Here is an 18,538-nt window from a genome sequence, read left to right as displayed (position 1 = left end):
GAGTTAGACACTTTAGGAAATTTCAAGCGGTTATTGGATAGGCACATGGAGCACATCAAAATGACAGGGTGTGGGGTAGCTTGATCTTGAGTTTGGATTTAGCTTGGCACAACATCGAGGGCCGAAGGGCCTATACTGTACTATTCTATGTTCTACATTCCATGTACTCTTTGTCTCTTATGCCTCAACCGATTGCAAGCACAAGTGACCATAACCTGATGCATTTTCTCATCACCATTTTAAGGTCTTTACAGTGCTTTCTTCCTGCAATCTCCCATTTTCTTATTGTTCTCAACCATGGGATTCTGTTCCAACAACCCTAAAGTCTGACAAATTTACTGGAGTTCTATGAGGATGTGTCTAGGGCAGTGGATAGAGGAGAGCCGGTGGATGTGGTCTTTCTGGATTTTCAGAAGGCGTTTGACAAGGTACCTCACAAGAGGTTATTGCAGAGGGTCAGGGGACATGGAGTTGGGGGTAGGGTGTTAGCGTGGATAGAGGATTGGTTGTCAAATAGGAGGCAGAGAGTGGGGGTCAATGGGTGCTATTTGGATTGGCGGATGGTGACTAGTGGGGTGCCCCAGGGGTCGGTGCTGGGGCCTCAGCTGTTTACCATTTATATAGATGATCTGGAGGAGGGAACCGAGTGCAGGGTGTCGAAATTTGCTGATGACACCAAGATTGGGGGAACGGCAAATTGTGCGGAGGGTGTGGAGAGTCTGCAGAAGGATCTAGATAGGCTGGGCGAATGGGCCAGGAAATGGCAAATGGAATTTAATGTTGGCAAGTGTGAGGTGGTCCACTTTGGTAGGAAGAATGGTAGGAAGGACTATTACTTAAGTGGCGAAAAACTGCAGCAGGCGACGGTGCAGAGGGACCTCGGGGTCCTTGTGCATGAGTCGCAAAAACCTAGCTTGCAGGTGCAGCAGGTGGTCAGGAAGGCGAATGGGATGCTGGCCTTCATAGCGAGGGGGATTGAATATAAAAGTAGGGAGGTCTTGCTGCAGCTGTATAGGGCATTGGTGAGGCCGCAGCTGGAGTACTGTGTGCAGTTTTGGGCGCCGCACCTGCGCAAGGATATTTTGGCCCTGGAGGGAGTGCAGAGGAGGTTTACTAGGCTGATACCGGAGTTGAGGGGATTGAGCTATGAGGAGAGGCTGAATAAACTAGGCTTGTACTCGTTAGAGTTTAGAAGAATGAGGGGAGATCTCATTGAGACGTATAAGATGATGAATGGGATGGATAGGATAGAGGTGGAGAGACTCTTCCCGCTCAAAAAAGACAGTAGGACTAGGGGGCACAGCCTCAAGATAAAGGGGAGGCGGTTTAGAACGGAGTTGAGGAGGAACTTCTTCACTCAAAGGGTGGTGAATCTCTGGAATTCTCTGCCCGTTGAAGTGGTGGAGGCTGCCTCGCTAAATATTTTTAAGAAGCGGGTTGATGGGTTTTTGATAAGAGAAGGGATTAAGGGTTATGGGGAGAGGGCGGGAAAGTGGAACTGAGCCACGACAGATCAGCCATGATCTTATTGAATGGCAGGGCAGGCTCGAAGGGCTAGATGGCCTACTCCTGCTCCTATTTCTTATGTTCTTATGTTCTTATGTTCTATAATCAGCCACGCCCTCCCCATTGCACCCAACATACTCCAATACCAAAGAATGATTGAAAAGCACCCATGAATGAGTAACTGTCAGTAAACCAAGCAATTAGGTCTTAATTCATAGAAAAGGCAATCATTCATGAATCAAGTACAATAATTCCTTACTTAACTTTGTATTTCCATTCTTGAAAAGTGTAACTTTAAATGAAACTACATTAAGCAAATCAGATTTTTTCATTATCAAAGCAGTAGTTAGGTTTTATAACACCTTTCTATTTAGAAAAAAATATATACCCTGTAAGGTGAAATACTGTAAATTTTTAAATTCCCACATTCTTAAAAGAAATAACTTTTTAAAATAAGAGAAATATGCTAAATCTAGGATTGTTGATGCAGGCTCGATAGGCCAAATGGCCTCCTTCTGCACTGTAGGGAATCTGATTCTTTCTGCTTACCTCCTGGTTGCCATCCCTCGCACTCAATGTGAGTGCTTCATTGGAGCTGCAAAGGGCCCTTTCTAAACTACATGAAGCAACAGCTCGCTTTACAGGTTACAAAAAAAAACTGAGAATGTCCCTAGCTTCAGAAGTTGGGGATTTTTTTAAAATGTAGCTTTGCAGCAAGTGACAATGGCAAACCCAGCCCTATCAACCCTGCAAAGCATTCCTTACTAAGATCTGGGGCTTGTGCCAAAATTTGAAGAGCAACCCCACAAACAAATCGAGCAACAGCCTGACACAGACATACACAGGAATCATTAAAGGCAATGTCCCAAACATCACCATCACTATCCCCAAGTATGTCTTGTCCCACTGACAGGACAAACCCACCAGAGGTGGAGGCATAACAGTACTCAGTTGGAAGAAACTGACGTCTCTCAGTCAACCTGCGAGACTGACTGACTCAGTCAAACATGGACAAGGAAACCTTCTGTTGGTTACCACCAACTGCCTCCTTAGCTGGTGAAACAATACTTGTCCATATTGAATTGCTAAGGGCACTGAATGCAATCTAGGTGGGGGAATCCAATATCCACCACCAGGAGTGACTCAGTAGGACCACTAATGAACTAGTCCTAAAGACAATAGCTGCTAGACTATGCAGGTCGGCAGTAGGTAGTGAGGGAAACAACTACTTGACCACCACCTCAATCTGTTGCAGATAAATCTGTTCATGACAGTGACCACCACATTCCTTGTGGAGAGAAAGTCCCATCTTTACATTCAGGATACCCTCCATCATGTTACGTGGTACCACCATTGTGCTCAAATTGATAGATTTCAAACAGAACTAGCAATTCAAACCTGACCATTCATGAGGGTGCTGTTGGCCATCAGTAGCAGCATTGTATACAACCACAGTCTGCAATCTCATGCTCCACTCTAGATTACCAACAAGCCAGGAGATCAAGACTGGTTCAATGAAGAGTGCAGGAGGGGGTGCAATGTTACAATCTTCTTGCTGTTATAACCAGATGTGAAGGTTCCAGAATGGAACACAGGCTCAAAAGGCCATAATTTTTACCTTTTTTTAAATAAAGTGTGCAGGATCAAAGTCACAGGGTTGCAAACTAATTTTAGCAACAAGAAAACATTTATTAAACATGAAAAATTGGATTATTATACAATACTCCTTTACTCCCCTCTAGTTTAGCAAATACACACAGATTTTAAGATTAACACAGATTATAAAATATATCTTAAACTACAATAGTAATTGAGTTCTCCAGCATAGAAAGAGGGCTTTTGGCCCATTGTGTCTATGCCGGCCGTTAAACAGCTATCTATTCTCATCCTGTTTTCCAGCACTTGGTCCATAGCCTTACATGCTATGAAATTTCAATTGCTCATCCAAGTGCTTCTCAAATGTTATGAGGATTCCCGCTCTACCACCTTTTCAGGAAGTGAGTTCTAGATTCTCATCATGCTCTGGGTGAAAAAGTTTTTCCCCAAGCCCCCTCTAAATTTCCTGCACTGTACCTTAAATCTATGCCCTCTAGTTATTGACTCCTCCATTAAGGTGAAAAGTTTCTCCTATTTACAATATCAATATACCCTGATGAGGTTTCCCCCTTGACCTTCTCTGCTCTAAGGAAAACAATTACAGCCTTTCTGAAATGCTCCAGCACAGACAACATCCAGCTGAATCTCTTCTGCATTAGTGCAGCAGTCTCAGTAGCACAAAGTCCCTTTAAGCACACAGATTGTCTGTGGTCAAATTCACAATGTGCTCTGAACCCAAGTTGGTGTCTGTGGATTTCTCCTCAGAACTCCCCTAGATGATTGCCACATGAGAATTTCCAAACTCCATGACCAAAACATGCTTTAAAATCTTCTTTTATAACAATGCTCTCCATTAGTGGTTTGCTTTTCAAAATCCAGTCCAGGATTTCAAAATTACTCTGTTAAACAAAGCTTCTGCTCCACTTTTAATAGTGGATCTAGTGTCCAGATTTTACACTACCCTCTTTAGGATTTCTTTGTCTTGACTGCTGTACAAACTGTTCACAATTGCTTTAACCTGTGATTCCCAGACTCTATTAAAATGGCATCAAACTTTTGGTTTCACTTGTAAGTCTGCCTTCTCACTTTAAATCTGGTTCCTGCAATTGTCTATAACACTTTGCTTACTCTTTCTTGAATTCTTCTGAACAATACCTTAGTCTGTGACTCCTGATTTCAATCACCTTAAGACATTCTCTCTGTCTCAATTCCCTGTTCATCTGGACTACAACACTTTCTTTGGAAAGCCTGTCTTTTTGCAGCTCCAATCCTGTCAATTCTTTCTCCTAGCAGAGTTGAGACAGGTGTCCTTCTTCAACTGCAACATATCCAGCTAAAACTAAAACCCAAAAGCTTTTCTACGTTACAAGCCCCCCAGTTGGTAAGCAACCATTGCTAGTTTATTTAATCTTATGCCATAGCCCTTTCTAAACGCACTAAAAATGTGCATGATGTAGTTCCTGGCACCCACTCCTGCACTCTTCATTGAATCAGTCTCGATCTCCTGGCTTGTTGGTAATCTAGAATCAGCCCCCCTTCGCACGCACACACACAGACAAAATCCTTTGTGCAGCAACCACAGATTTTATGCTCCTTTCCACAGAAACATTAAATTAAACACACTTATTATTTCTAATATTTATCAATACAAATATAAATCCCTTACAACTACTTTTGTTTTTCCTAACACTAAGAATGAGGTGTCAATCTGGTGAAGCTACAACACAGGAATGCTTGCATGCCAAATAGCAGAAGCAGAATACAACAGACAGAGCTAAGTGATCATACAACCAACAGATCAGGTCTAAGGTCTGCAGTGCAGCCACATTCAGTGGCAAATGGTGGTGGATAATTAAACAACTATCAAGAGGAGTTCCACAAATATCTCCATCCTCAATGATATGATATATCACCCATCATATCAGTGCAAAAGATGAGGCTGAATTATTTGCAACTATCTTCAACCAGAGCTGCTGAGCAAATGGTCCATCTCCTCCTGATGTGTCCAGCAGATGACAGCCTTTGGCCAATTCAATCCACGTGATATCGAGAAACTGCTGAAAGCACTGGATATGGCAAAGGTTAGAGGCCCCGACAACATTCCATGCAATAGTATTGAAGACTTGCGCACCAGAACCAACTGCGCCCTTAGCCAATCTAAACCAAGTACAGCTACAACAGTGGCATCTACCCAGCAATGTGAAAAATTGCCCAAGTACATCCTGTCCACAAAAAGCAGGAGGAATGCAATCCAGCCAATTACTGACCTATCAATCAGCTCTCAATCATCAGCAAAGTGATGGATAGTGTAGTAAACAGTGCTATCAAGCAGCACTTACTCAGCATTAACCTATTCACTGTGTTCAGTTTGGGTTCCAGAAGAGCCTCTTGACTCATGACCATTAGAGTCTTGGCTTAAATACGGATAAAAGAGCTAAACTCCAGAGACGAAATGAGTAATTGCAGCATTCGACTAGGCATGCAAGCAAGGAACCCTGGAAAAACTAGGAGTCAATAGGAAATCAGGGAGAAAACTATCTGTTGATTGATACCTGACACAAAGGAAGATGGTTATACTTGTTGATGTCAGTCATCAAAATCTCAGGATATCATTGTAGGAATTCCTCAAAATATGTCTCAAGTCCATCATTCTTAGCTGCTTCACTAATGACCTTTCCTCCATCACAAGGTCAGAAATGGGGATGTGCAACCATCAACTTGCAACCAATGTTCAGCGCTATTTGCAATAATTCAAATACTGAAGCAGTCTGTGCACATGCAGAAAGACCTGTACAACACTCAGTCTCGTGCTGATGTGTGGTGTGATTACTTGCCAAACAAGTGCAAGGCAATGACCATGACCATCTCCAACAAGAGAGAAACCAACCATCTCCCCTTGTCATTTAATGGCATTACCACTGCTGAATTCCCCACCATCTATTTGTCTGGATGAATATCCCTTCAACAACACAAAACTCATCATCATCCAGGACAAAGCAACCCATTTGATTGGCACTCTATCCCAGGACCACTACCCTAGAAAGACAAGGTCAGCTGATGCAAGGGAGCACCACCACCACCCCCACCATCTTGACTTGCTGACTTGGGACTATATGGCCATTCCTTCACTGTCACTGTGTCAAAATCCTAGTACTCTCTTCCTCACAGCACTGTGGTACCTAAACCACATGGACTGCACTGGTTCAAGAAGGTGGCTCACCACCACTTTCTCAGGAGCAATTAGGGATGGGCAATAAATGCTGGCTTAGGTAATGATACTCACATCCCATGATTTTTTAAAAAATTGTTGTTTTGCCAAATTACTCGGAATATTTGGGAGGGGGCGATGAGAAGGAAGCTGCGAGTGGAAGAGTCAGGAGGGAAGCAGCAAACGGGAGAGTTGGTGAGCAGGAAAGACATCAATTGGTTTGTGTGGTACAACGTCAGCCCCACCAATGCTAATATACAAATTCTGACAAAGTGCACATATCCCCCATTATATCGGTGACATTAAAGCAGAACAAATTAGAACTGGGACTTAATGTACCAAAAGCTGGAGAATTATTTTGTTATATTCAACTGTCAATTTCCTGTGCCCGGGTCAGGAGTATACATTTAAAAATAACATTTATAATGTACACAACATGCTAGAGGGAAAAAAAAACAATTGTTGCATACAACTGGACAGAATTCCTTCAAGACACTCTCCAGCAATGACCTGTACGCGAGTAAAATGAGCTTGAAACATTGTCTATTTAAAAGGAGAATTTTGGTCCTATTCCGAGTATACAAGTATATTCCATAGTAAAAAATATTGATACTTCCTTCCACCTGGTACTCCTAGGCCCTCACAAACAGCCTTCTCAACAGTACTCCAAATCTCAGGGATCTGCCTTCTGCAGGTCTGGCACAAGATCTCCTCCCAATGCTTCAGACATTCCCACTTCCTCATTACTGTCATTCCCATTGTAAACTCTGATGCAATGCTACCATAATGTGGGAGCTCCCCTCTTCTTCATCCCAGTGCTCCAATGTCCCTACTCTCCAAATTCCAGAAGCCAAAATCCTTCACACTTCTGCCACTTCCTACCGACTGCTGTTGATAATACCTTCTCTACTAATTTTCCCACATCTTACATTTCCCCCAACTCCCAACTGAAAAATATCTGGAATACCTGCCAGATCCAGGAATCATCTAGGAAGTCAACTGCCACTTCCAGTGCTATCAAATTTTCAATTCTGCAGTGTATCTAATCCTGAACACCACCCTAATGCTAACTTGCTTCAAAGTAAAAACAAATGCAATTAAAACAGCTGTGTTTTCCATTCCAGGGAGATGCAGTCAGTGTGGGGAATGCATATTTATTTATCAAAGTAAAACAGTATTTAAATATTTTCCAAGAACCAATCACAACACACTGAATTCAACAGCAGATCAAAGTACGAGTCCTGCACCTACTACTTCTGACATAAAATCTACACCACATATGATTCAATTAGACAAGTGTCATATTCATAAAACAGTAACAAATTACAAGTGAACAAAGATGCCCTCTTTTTATTTGCCATTTGAAAAAGGACATGTCAGTCTATGGAATTAACCCGCAATGCATACTGTATTTTGCCTTTGGTGAATATTTTACCATGCCTTGACTGAACCTATACCCACTTCTCCATTGGCTGAAAAATATAACACCATTCGGCAGACTTCATCTTTAGCCTCATTAAGTCCATCACATTCTCTGACGTGTTTGATTTCTAATTCTCTAGACAAGAACAACACTTCAAAAGTACTTCATCAACTGGCAGTCAACTTGCATAATTAAAGACCTTATTAATGGCCATTTTATGGGGCCATTGGTATTTTGCTGATGGTAGAACACTCAGCCTTGTGGAGGTGAACTTTCTGCAGTAGTCCAGAGAACCATTCGTATCAGATACTCTGTTATCTAAAAGGGGAACAGAGGGCATAAAAGTCACTTCCAGACCCCAACAATTCACTCAGAGGAGTTGCTCTTCTGTCTAGTGGAGCTTGCCACCCTTGTCCCTAAATTCTACCTGCATGTCTGAGGACACCTCCATTTTGAAGAATCTCAGGGCCAACCTCTCAGGCCAGCAATATCAAAAGCCTGCCAGCTGTCCTTACTTGGACAGTAAACTCGCCTGCAATAAAGTCAGCCCATTGCTTCAGCAGTAGTCATGAGGGAGATGTTTAATCAACATGGAGTTGAGCTGGATATTGTACTGCTCATTACTTGGTTGCAGATAGCGCAAGTCACCATGTATATATCAATGGCAAAGACCAGCCTGTGACTGGGTGAACAAAGATAGTTGTTTGATAGGGTAAAGCAGACCTTGGTAACATGGAAAGACTAACTACAGCTCATGTCATCTTCTTTTGGGTTTTAAAACAAACTAGTACTATTTTACTGAGCATTGACACTTTAATATCTTATTTGGAGACTCCCTGGAGTAGAGTTTTTGTTCCACTACATTAAGTTTAATTATTCATACAGTTTTCACTATATGCATGTCCAAATCATTAGTTATTAAAACATTCTGAAGTACCTATAACAGGATGCCTGCAGATAAAAGTTGCTGTGGAGGAAAAAAAATACTCCATTTGTAATTTATAACATTTGAATTTAGTATTTATACTGCATCAAAAAGTGCCTACCAAATGTCACCTCTCCGTTGCCATTCTTGTCAAACAGCTGAAAAGCCACAATAAACATGGCATCAGGAGCACACAGAACAGATTCAAATGCCAGAAATTCTTGAAAGGAGATCAACCTATAATTATAATATGAAAAGTTATCAAAGAAAGTTCACCAATAATGGTGGAGTTTCAAGCAAATTCTGTTCATGTTTAAAATTCAATATGCTTTTCACTTAACAATGTAAACTTTATTCAATATAAAGGTGTGCATATTAATTTGACATTGGCAGAATTACAACATAAGCAAATCTACCAAGTACACAATTACAAGAAACGTCAAGTAGTACTCATGCCTCCTATTAGGATTTGGGTTGATCAGACGACAGAATTTCTGCTCATCTGCAGCATCATCAACAGTGCATGATGCAGTGACTCAACTAGACCCATCGTTTCAGCCAGACAACAGTAAAGGAGGTAGGAATTGCTGGATTACAAATGACAGAATTAAAAAAAAATACATTTCTTGGATGCATTCAGAACGTTAAATTATACGTGGCTGATTGTTTGTTTCCCTAGACGTGTAAAATTTACAGTAAGTGCCCAATATAAACTGCAGTGGCAGCCGTGCTGTGCATGTAGTCAGATTCTCACCAAAGACATTTTAATTGTCTCTTGATTCACTTTTGAACAGATAACAGCACTTGATAAAGAACCTGCCACTGCTGAAGGGAAATAAAGCAACGCAGTGTTTTTTTTAAAACAAAAAATTAAAATTAAGTTTCAGAATATCAAGGAGCAGCATGGAAGGGATGTGGGGAGAATGAAATAATGCAAATGCTTCTTATGATTTATATACTATCCTAGTACCAACCATAGTTCACTTCATACAATTGCTTAGGAATTATCAAATCAGTTCTAACACGTTATTTACAGAATTTAACTGACCATGACAAAGTTCTTAGACACAAAACTACTCTTCTTCAGACCTTTATTTTAACCTGCACTTCTTCAATAGTCATTTCAAATCTTCTAAAATTGAGAATAGTTTTCACCACTTAGTTTCTCAACAAAGCAATAACTTATTCTCATTTCAATAAACTACCCTGCAACAAGAAACAAATCCTCTTAAATAGTCACCTGATGGACAAAGCTGGTCTGCCTACTTACGTCAAACTGCTGCCGAATCCTAACTCTCAGTAATGGCAGTCTTCACAAACTTTTATCTTCCTTTCACTCAACAATTTACAATGCCCTGTTGCACTGATTTAAAGCATATCTCAGAATACTTCTTCAAGACAACAAAACTAAACTGCATTTGGATAATAACTCAAAGTGGCCACATAACATTGATATGCAATTGCATAATTCAATACCAATGTAATATTTTAGCAATTTTAATCTGACCTATATGGTATATTGCCCAACAATTTTCTAATTACTGCTATGATTTGTATTAATGCATGGCGTAGTTCTTTAATTTTGAATTATCAATAACAAATATTGACAGTGGAGGTAGCTAATTGAATAACTACTAAATTAATGGCAAAAATTTACAACAAAATTCTGAATTTAAAAACTTAGCAGTACTGAACTGAAATTATACAAACAGTATTGACAAAAATTTCAAGAACTTCCTAGTGCCAAATAAACCATATGAAATTATAGTCAGGTTTTGCACAAGAACATAATAATACTATTCCATTCATGTTTAACCATACTACAGCCTATTACGAAGAACGTGCATGGCTAAAAGAAAATCAGTGCCCAGCACAATTTATTTTACAACAAATGTTAAAGATGTTGGAGTTAGTCAACTGAATACTATGTTTTTGAAATCAATCACACAATATTTAGACCACCAGGAACAAGTGTAGTTAACTGTAACATGAGTACATTTACAGTATAATTTTACAACTTCAGTATTCTTATGAAGAAGCTTCTGCTGAATGAAAAGTAAGATAAAACCTGATAAAAGGTATTCCCTGAAGGGGGTGCCCTCACACACTTAGGGATGGGCAATAAATGCTAGCCAACCAGCAACACCCATGTCCCACTAATGAATAAAAAAAACTTCACATCAACTATGTTACTAACTCCAGTTGAGTCAAACAATATGTAAAAAGAGGGCAGAGATTCCTTGATTTCTCAGACCATTCTAATCTATCTGCAATAAACCAGGTTGATTAGAAAATGCTAACTCTGCTACCGTCTTTCACTCTTCACACTGCACCTTTGTTGTTCAAGGATTGTTGATATGCCATGACATCACCATGGGGTAGGGCAATGAAGAAGGCACCTAAAAACTACCTCAGCCAGTAAGAGGACTGAATCCTCACTGTTAGCATTGTTTCACATCACCATACGCCCACTGTCAGTTACTATTAAACTGAAAGAGTATCAGTGTGTATTTAAACAAGTGCAAACAGAATCAATCGCTTTCAGACAATAAAGTCTCTCAGAGGCCACACCATCATTAATGGGATTACATCCAATCAAAGAGCCTATGATTTTATGTGCTGGAGAGAAAGTATATCAATGGAAGTGTGACAATAGGAGAACATGTCCATTTTTCTGCAAAAAAACTGCTGACAGCAAAATATCATTAACTAACGTTATGAATTAGCAAAACAGAATTCTGAGTTACGTCCAATTATAACAAACTAAAAACCTGTTGTTTGTAATTCTCGCGTGCTCACAAAGATCTTTACAAAGATCTTTACAAACATCATTGTGCATTAACTTTGTTCCAGGCATAATTAATTTGTTGCTGCTTTAATGACACCAAGTATTAGCTCTCAATTAATTAAGATCTGAGCATTAGACAATGTTTTTAAAAATTGCATATTCTTGCTACAAAGAAAATTACAGCACAGGAACAGGCCTTTCGGCCCTCCAAGGCTGCACCAACCATGCTGCCCGACTGAACTAAAACTCCCCACCCTTCCGGGGACCATATCCCTCTATTCCCATCCTATTCATGTATTTTTCAAGATGCCCCTTAAAAGTCACTACCATATCCACTTCCACTATCTCCCCTGGCAACAAGTTCCAGGCACCCATCACCCTCTGTGTAAAAAATCTGCCTCATACATCTCCTTTAAACCTTGCCCATTGCACCTTAAATCTATGTCCCCAAGTAATTGACTCCTACACTCTGGGAAAAAGCTTCTGACTATCCATTCTGTCCATGCGTCTCATAATCTTGTAGACTCCTATCAGGTCTCCCCTCAACTTCTGTCGCTCCAATGAGAACAAACCAAGTCCTCATCGCAAACGCCCTCCATACCAGGCAACCAGAATTGAACACTATATTCCAAGTGCGACCTAACTAAGGTTCTATTAAGCTGCAACAGGATTTGCCAATTTTTAAAGTCAATGCCCTGGCCGATGAAGGCAAGCATGCCGTATGCCTTCTTGACTAGCCTCTCCACCTGCATTGCCACTTTCAGTGACTCCTGTAACTGTACACCCAGATCCCTTTGCCTGTCAATACTCCTATGGGTTCTGCCATTTACTGTATATTTCCTATGTGTATTAGACTTTCCAAAATGCATTTAACTCCATCTGCCATCTCTCCACCCAAGTCTTCAACTGATCTACATCCTGCTGTATCCTCTGACAATCATTATCCGCAAATCCACCAATCTTTCTGTCATTTGCAAACTTACTAATCAAACAGTTATATTTTCCTCCAAATCATTTATATATACTACAAATAGCAAAGGACTCAGCACTGATCCCTGAGGAACACCACTTGACACAACCCTCCATTCAGAAACACACCCTTCCACTGCTACCTTCTGTCTTCTTTGACCTAGCCAGTTTTGTGTCCACCTTGCCAGCTCGTCTCTGATTCCATGTAACTTCACCTTCTACACCAGTTTGGCATAAGGGACTGAAGTCCATGTAAACAACATCCACTGCCCTACCCTCATCAATCATCTTCGTCACTTCCTCAAAAAACTCAATCAAGTTCGTGAGACACGACCTCCCCTTCACAAAACCATGTTGCCTCTCACTAATACGTCCACTTATTTCCGAGTGGGAATAAATCCTGTCTCAAAGAATTCTCTCCAATAATTTCTCTACCACTGATGTAAGGCTCACCAGCCTATAATTACCTAGATTATTCTTGCTACCCTTCTTAAACAAGGAAACAGCATTGGCTATTCTCCAATCCCCTGGGACCTCCCTGTAGCCAGTGAGGACACAAAGATTTTTCTCAAGGCCCAGCAATTTCCTCCCTTGCCTCTCTCAGTATTCTGGGGTATATCCTATCAGGCCCTGGGGATTTGTCTACCTTAATATTTCTCAAGAACCCAATACCTCCTCCTTTTTGATCGCAACATGACTCAAACTATCTACACACGCTTTCCCAGGCTCATCATCCACCAAGTCCTTCTCTTTGGCGAATTCTGACACGACGTCTTCATTTAATACGTTGCCCATTTCCTCTGGCTCCATGCACAGATTCCCTCCCTTATCCTTAAGTGGGCCAACCCTCTCCCTGGCTACCCTTTTGCTTTTTACATATGTATAAAAAGCCTTGGGATTTTCCTTAATCCTGCTGGTCAATGCTTTTTTGTCACTCCTTTTCGCCCTCCTTACTCCTTGTTAAGTTTCATTCTGCTTTCCTTGTATTCCACACTTGCTTTGTGTGTTCCCAGACTCTGAACCTTGACAAATGTTTCCTTTTTCTCTTTGACTAGGCTCACAATATCTCTCATCATCCAAAATTCCCAAAACTTGCCATACTTATCCTTCATCCTTACAGAACGTGCCAGTCCTGAATCCCTATCAACTTACACTTGGAAGTTTCCCACATGCCAGATGTTGATTTGCCCTCAAACATCTGCCCCCAATCTACATTCTTCAGTTCCTACTTAATATTGTTGTAATTAGCTTTGTCCAATTTAACACCTTAACTTGAGGACTACTTTTATCTATTCATCAGTACCTTAAAGCTTATTGAATTGAGGTCACTGTTCTCCAACCCTACTGAAACATCAACCACCTGGCCAGGCTCATTCCCCAATTCCAGGTCCAGTATGGGCCCTTCCCTAGTTGGACTATCTACATACTGTGTAAAGAAGCCCTTCTAGATGCTCCTTACAAATTCTGCCCCATCCACATTCCTAGCACTAAGTGAGTTCCAGTCAATATGGAGGAAGTTAAAACCTCCTACCACAACAACCCTATTACTTTTACACCTTGCCAAAATCTGCCTATATATCTGTTCCTCTATCTCCCGCTGGCAGTTGGGTGGCCTATAGTAAACCCCCAACATTGTGACGACAGCCTTTATTTTCCTGAGTTCTACCCATAATGCCTCGCTGTACAAGTCCTCCGAGGTGTTCCCCCACAGTACAGCTATGATATTCTCCTTAACCAGTAGTGCAACTCCCCCACTCCTTTTACATCCCCGTCTATCCCACCCGAAACATCTGTATCCTGGAATGTTAAGCTGCCAATCCTGTCCTTCCCTTAACCAAGTCTCTGTAATGGCAACATCATTGTTCCCAGTACTAATCCAAGCTCTAAATTTATCTGCATTATTTGTTACACTTCTCGCGTTGAAACAAACGCACTTCAGTCCACCAGACCCTCTTTGATTAGCAACCCCTGCCTGTTGCTTCTCTGAGTCTAACTGGCCCTACTCTCTAGTTCCCCTTTAGCTAATTCACCTTTGCTTTGGTTCCCACCCCGCCAAATTAGTTTAAATCCTTCTGTGTGACAGTAGCAAACCTCCCAGCCCTTCCAGTTTAGATGCAACCTGTCCTATTGCATTAAGCTATATTTTTATCTTTAGATTCAATGAAATTATTAACTAATGACTAGGTGGCTTATCTTAATTCTGTGTTCTCAAGAGGTTTTTACTTCAAATGTCACCCATCTGTCTAGGAGCTGATAGTCCTAAAGAGTTGTAACAAATCACAAATTAGAATGCAGGGACGGCAAGCAATTATGAAGGTAAATAGGATGTCAGCCTTTATTGCAAGGAGGGTTTAGAGTAAAAAAAGTGAGAAAATCATGCTGCAGTTAACTGTCAGATCAAGCCAAGGTGAGTTGATCTGACACTTGTGACAAATAAATAAACTTACCTCAGAATGAGTATAACAAATTTTTGGACACTAAGGAAATCAAGGCAATATGGGGATAAAGTATAAAAAACAAGCTGATGTAGATTTTATTGAATAATGGAGCAGACTCTCCAGCTGTATGTCATACCCCTGTACCCAGTTCTTGCGTAGTAAATACCTACTCAATCATTAAGTTATTTGGTTCCTTTAAAAATACTAAAATGATGTTGCTTTGACTTATTTTTATTTTGAATACTCTCACTAATTTCCCCAAAAGCCACTTCTCAAATACATTAAAAAACAAATTAATACTTTCAAATGTGAAAAGGCTCTATGTTTCATACAGTTTCATCTTACACTCAATTGTTTTAATACCGTAACTACACTGAAAAATGAAACTTAGTGCAAGGTATTTCCACAGGATGGAACCATAGAATCCCCACAGTGCAGAAGGCGGCCATTTGGCCCATCAAGTTCGCACTGGCCTTCCAAAAGAGCATCCTATCCAGGCCCTCCCCTCTGCACTAACATACCTACACCTAACCTACTCATCTTGCGACACCAAGGGGCATTCTAGCATGGCCAATCCACCTAACTTGCAGATCTTTGGACTGTGAGAGAAACCCAGAGCAAACACACACGGGCATGGGACGGAACGTGCAAACTCCCACCGACAGCAAACCAAGGCTGGAATCAAGCGCAGGTCGCTGCCACTGTAGGACAGCAATGCTAACCATTATGTTGTCACTTCTTTATCCAAATAGCTGACATTCTATTTCAAGTTCAGGATTCCTGCAGAAATGTTTTAGTTATCAATCTGTTGTCATTTTATATCCAACCGTTTACAGTGCCAAATATTATTCCTTTATTTTTAATTGTTTCCTTACAATTGGAGAAGGGAAAGTGTTTAGCATTCCGTAAGAAAAAGAAAAATATCTCAGTCTCAAGCTTTTTTGGAGACAATTACAGTTAGAATTGCATTTGAACACAAACCAGCTTCTTCTAAAGTAAATATTTGAAAGAAACACAATGCATATTTCATTATAACTGTTAAATCACAATTTGAAAGTCCAAACTTTTGAATTTTGTATTTCTCATTTTAAGAAGGCTTGGCAGATATCTGACAAATATTCAAACACTGCACAGTTTTCATTGGGAAATATCAGCACTAACTATGATGATGTGACATGATGCACTATATTTACATTATAATGCAATGGAGAGTTAACCTTGTTCAGAAAGGTCAGGCTGAAGGAGCAGACATAACATAACACTCATCTCTCAGTCAGAAGCAAACATTTCAGAATTGAAAGATATGAATAACAAACTGATAAAATTAACTATAAATATTTATTAAACCTACTTACTGGAAACTATAAACACAAAACTGAGTAAGTGTAAAAGGAACAAAACCTTTAATGGGTTTCATAACAATTGAAAAACTGCAACAACCTCACTGAATCTGTCAATGGGAGGAGGTCTCTTTTGAGTAACTGGTGGTCCTTCACCAAATCTAGCACTAACGATTGCTACTTCATACATCAACAATAACAGAACTAGATTCCTGTCAAAATATCTGAACCAGAGTTCTTTTCAAAGTTGACTTTTCTTCCAAATTAACAGGAGCTTTATAGATGAGGTAGCTTAGAAAATTGTGTCTTTTCTTAATCAGGTTGCTAAAAACATACTGCACTGAAAACGGGGAAACAAAGACAATGGCAAGATTTCCAACAAGATAGCAATTGGCTTCCTTGTAGAATTTAAATTTAAATCTCACCGAATCCAAATGTATGACATACAAGTTTTTCTGGGTCAAATCGGAAAGCTTTCTGCAAAAGACAACCGTTCCCTACAATCTGATTTTTCCAATTATACCCATTTATTCAAAACAGAATAAATGAAGCTACAAAGGCAACAGTGGGAAAATAGAGCATGCCAAGTTCTACATTTCATTCTGCAAGTTCACAGCTTGATTAAGTTATCATTTTCCTTTAATGTGGCTGGTTTTCCATATGCTCCCCCCAATGGCAAAATTTAAATGGTTGGATGTTTGAAAATTTTATGAACTTTGAAAACAGTATAAGGGATGGGAGGACTGTATTACAAGAAGAGGTTGGAGCGGTTAGGTCATATTCACTACAATTTAGAAAAGTAAGAGTTGGCTTAATCAAAATCTTTACAATCTTGATGAGTTTTGAACAGGCAGATGCAGAAAGAATATTTCTGTTGTCAAAGAATCTAAAATTAGTGGTTCACTGTTTAAAGATAAGGGGTCATTTAAAATCATTTTTGCGGGCTTTTTGTATTTACCGCTTTAAGAATTCTAAGGGAGTGGTTAGAAGGGAGTTGTGGCCCAGCAAGCTTTAATTTCAGGTGGTCACACGGTGAAGCCTTCCATTGCTTGCTGGAGCAGAGGAGTGAAGGAGCAGAGAGAAAGATGAGAATTTACCTGTTAAAAACCTGTTTAAATAAGTTTAAAGCACTTTATACCTTGTAGAACTGTTTAAAGCATTTAAAAGCATTTTTGCGGGCTTTTTGTATTTACCGCTTTAAGAATTCTAAGGGAGTGGTTAGAAGGGAGTTGTGGCCCAGCAAGCTTTAATTTCAGGTGGTCACATGGTGAAGCCTTCCATTGCTTGCTGGAGCAGAGGAGTGAAGGAGCAGAGAGAAAGATGAGAATTTACCTGTTAAAAACCTGTTTAAATAAGTTTAAAGCACTTTATACCTTGTAGAACTGTTTAAAGCATTTAAAAGCATTTTTGCGGGCTTTTTGTATTTACCGCTTTAAGAATTCTAAGGGAGTGGTTAGAAGGGAGTTGTGGCCCAGCAAGCTTTAAATCAGCGCCAGGTTTAAAAAGAGACCTGGTATAGACAGCGGGCAGCGTCGGAGCGGGCAGTGGAGTGAGAGGGAAGCAGAGTGAGCTACTAGGGCTTAATATTAAAAGGGCTGGAGAGAAAAAGGGCCAGGTAAGTGCGTGTGGAAATTTTCAATACTACTACAGCGAATAATGGAGGGGCATGTGATGCGTTGTTTCTGTATGATGTGGGAGCTGGTGGACCCCAGGGTCCTTCCCAGTGACCATGTCTGCAGTAAGTGCAGGTTGCTGGAGGAGCTCCAGCTCAAGGTAGATGAGCTGGCCTCTGAGCTACAGACACTGAGGCTCATCAGGGGGAGAGAGGGTGCCACTGTCAATGGGGTGCAAGTGACACCCACCCCCTCTAGACTGGCTAACTCTAAGGGTCAGGAACAAGAGGGGGGTGGGGAGCGGAGGAAGGGGGGTGGGGAGCGGAGGCCTCAGCCTCTCAATCTGCATAACAGGTTTGAGGTTCTTGCTTCCAGTCTGGACGAGGACGAGGGAGGTGAGGTCGGTGAGCAAACTGCACACGGTACAGTGATGCAGCAGGACATAGGCAAAGAGAAGGTGAAAAAGAACGTAGTAGTGATTGGGGATAGTGGGGTGAAGGGTATTGACACTGTCCTTTGTCACAATGACAAAGTGCACAGAAGGGTGTGTTGTCTGCCTGGTGCTCGGGTCCGGGATGTCGCATCTGGGCTGCAGAGGAACCTGGAGTGGGAGGGTGAGAATCCAGTCGTTGTGGTACATGTGGGTGCCAACGACGTAGGCAAAATGCGAACTGAGGATTTGGGGAGGGAGTATGAGAAGCTGGGAATGGAATTAAAAAGTAGAACCGACAA

At 40.9% G+C, this 18,538-nt stretch overlaps 1 protein-coding gene across 1 annotated transcript in view; it reads right to left on the bottom strand.

Annotated features, from left to right (window-relative positions):
- LOC145350099 (electrogenic aspartate/glutamate antiporter SLC25A12, mitochondrial-like) overlaps positions 1 to 18,538 on the bottom strand; it is a 132,119-nt gene that overhangs the window by 96,840 nt on the left and 16,741 nt on the right. Inside the window, 1 exon segment of the mRNA XM_080199001.1 lies at positions 8,780 to 8,895. Within this exon segment, the coding sequence (XP_080055127.1) occupies positions 8,780 to 8,895 (116 nt within the window).

This window comes from Carcharhinus amblyrhynchos, chromosome 11 (genome assembly GCF_965287045.1).
Source record: "Carcharhinus amblyrhynchos chromosome 11, sCarAmb.v2.hapA, whole genome shotgun sequence".
Classification (NCBI taxonomy): Eukaryota; Metazoa; Chordata; class Chondrichthyes; order Carcharhiniformes; family Carcharhinidae; genus Carcharhinus; species Carcharhinus amblyrhynchos.
The sequence above is the reverse complement of the archived record's forward strand: the minus strand, read 5'-3'. Positions and strand labels throughout refer to the sequence as shown.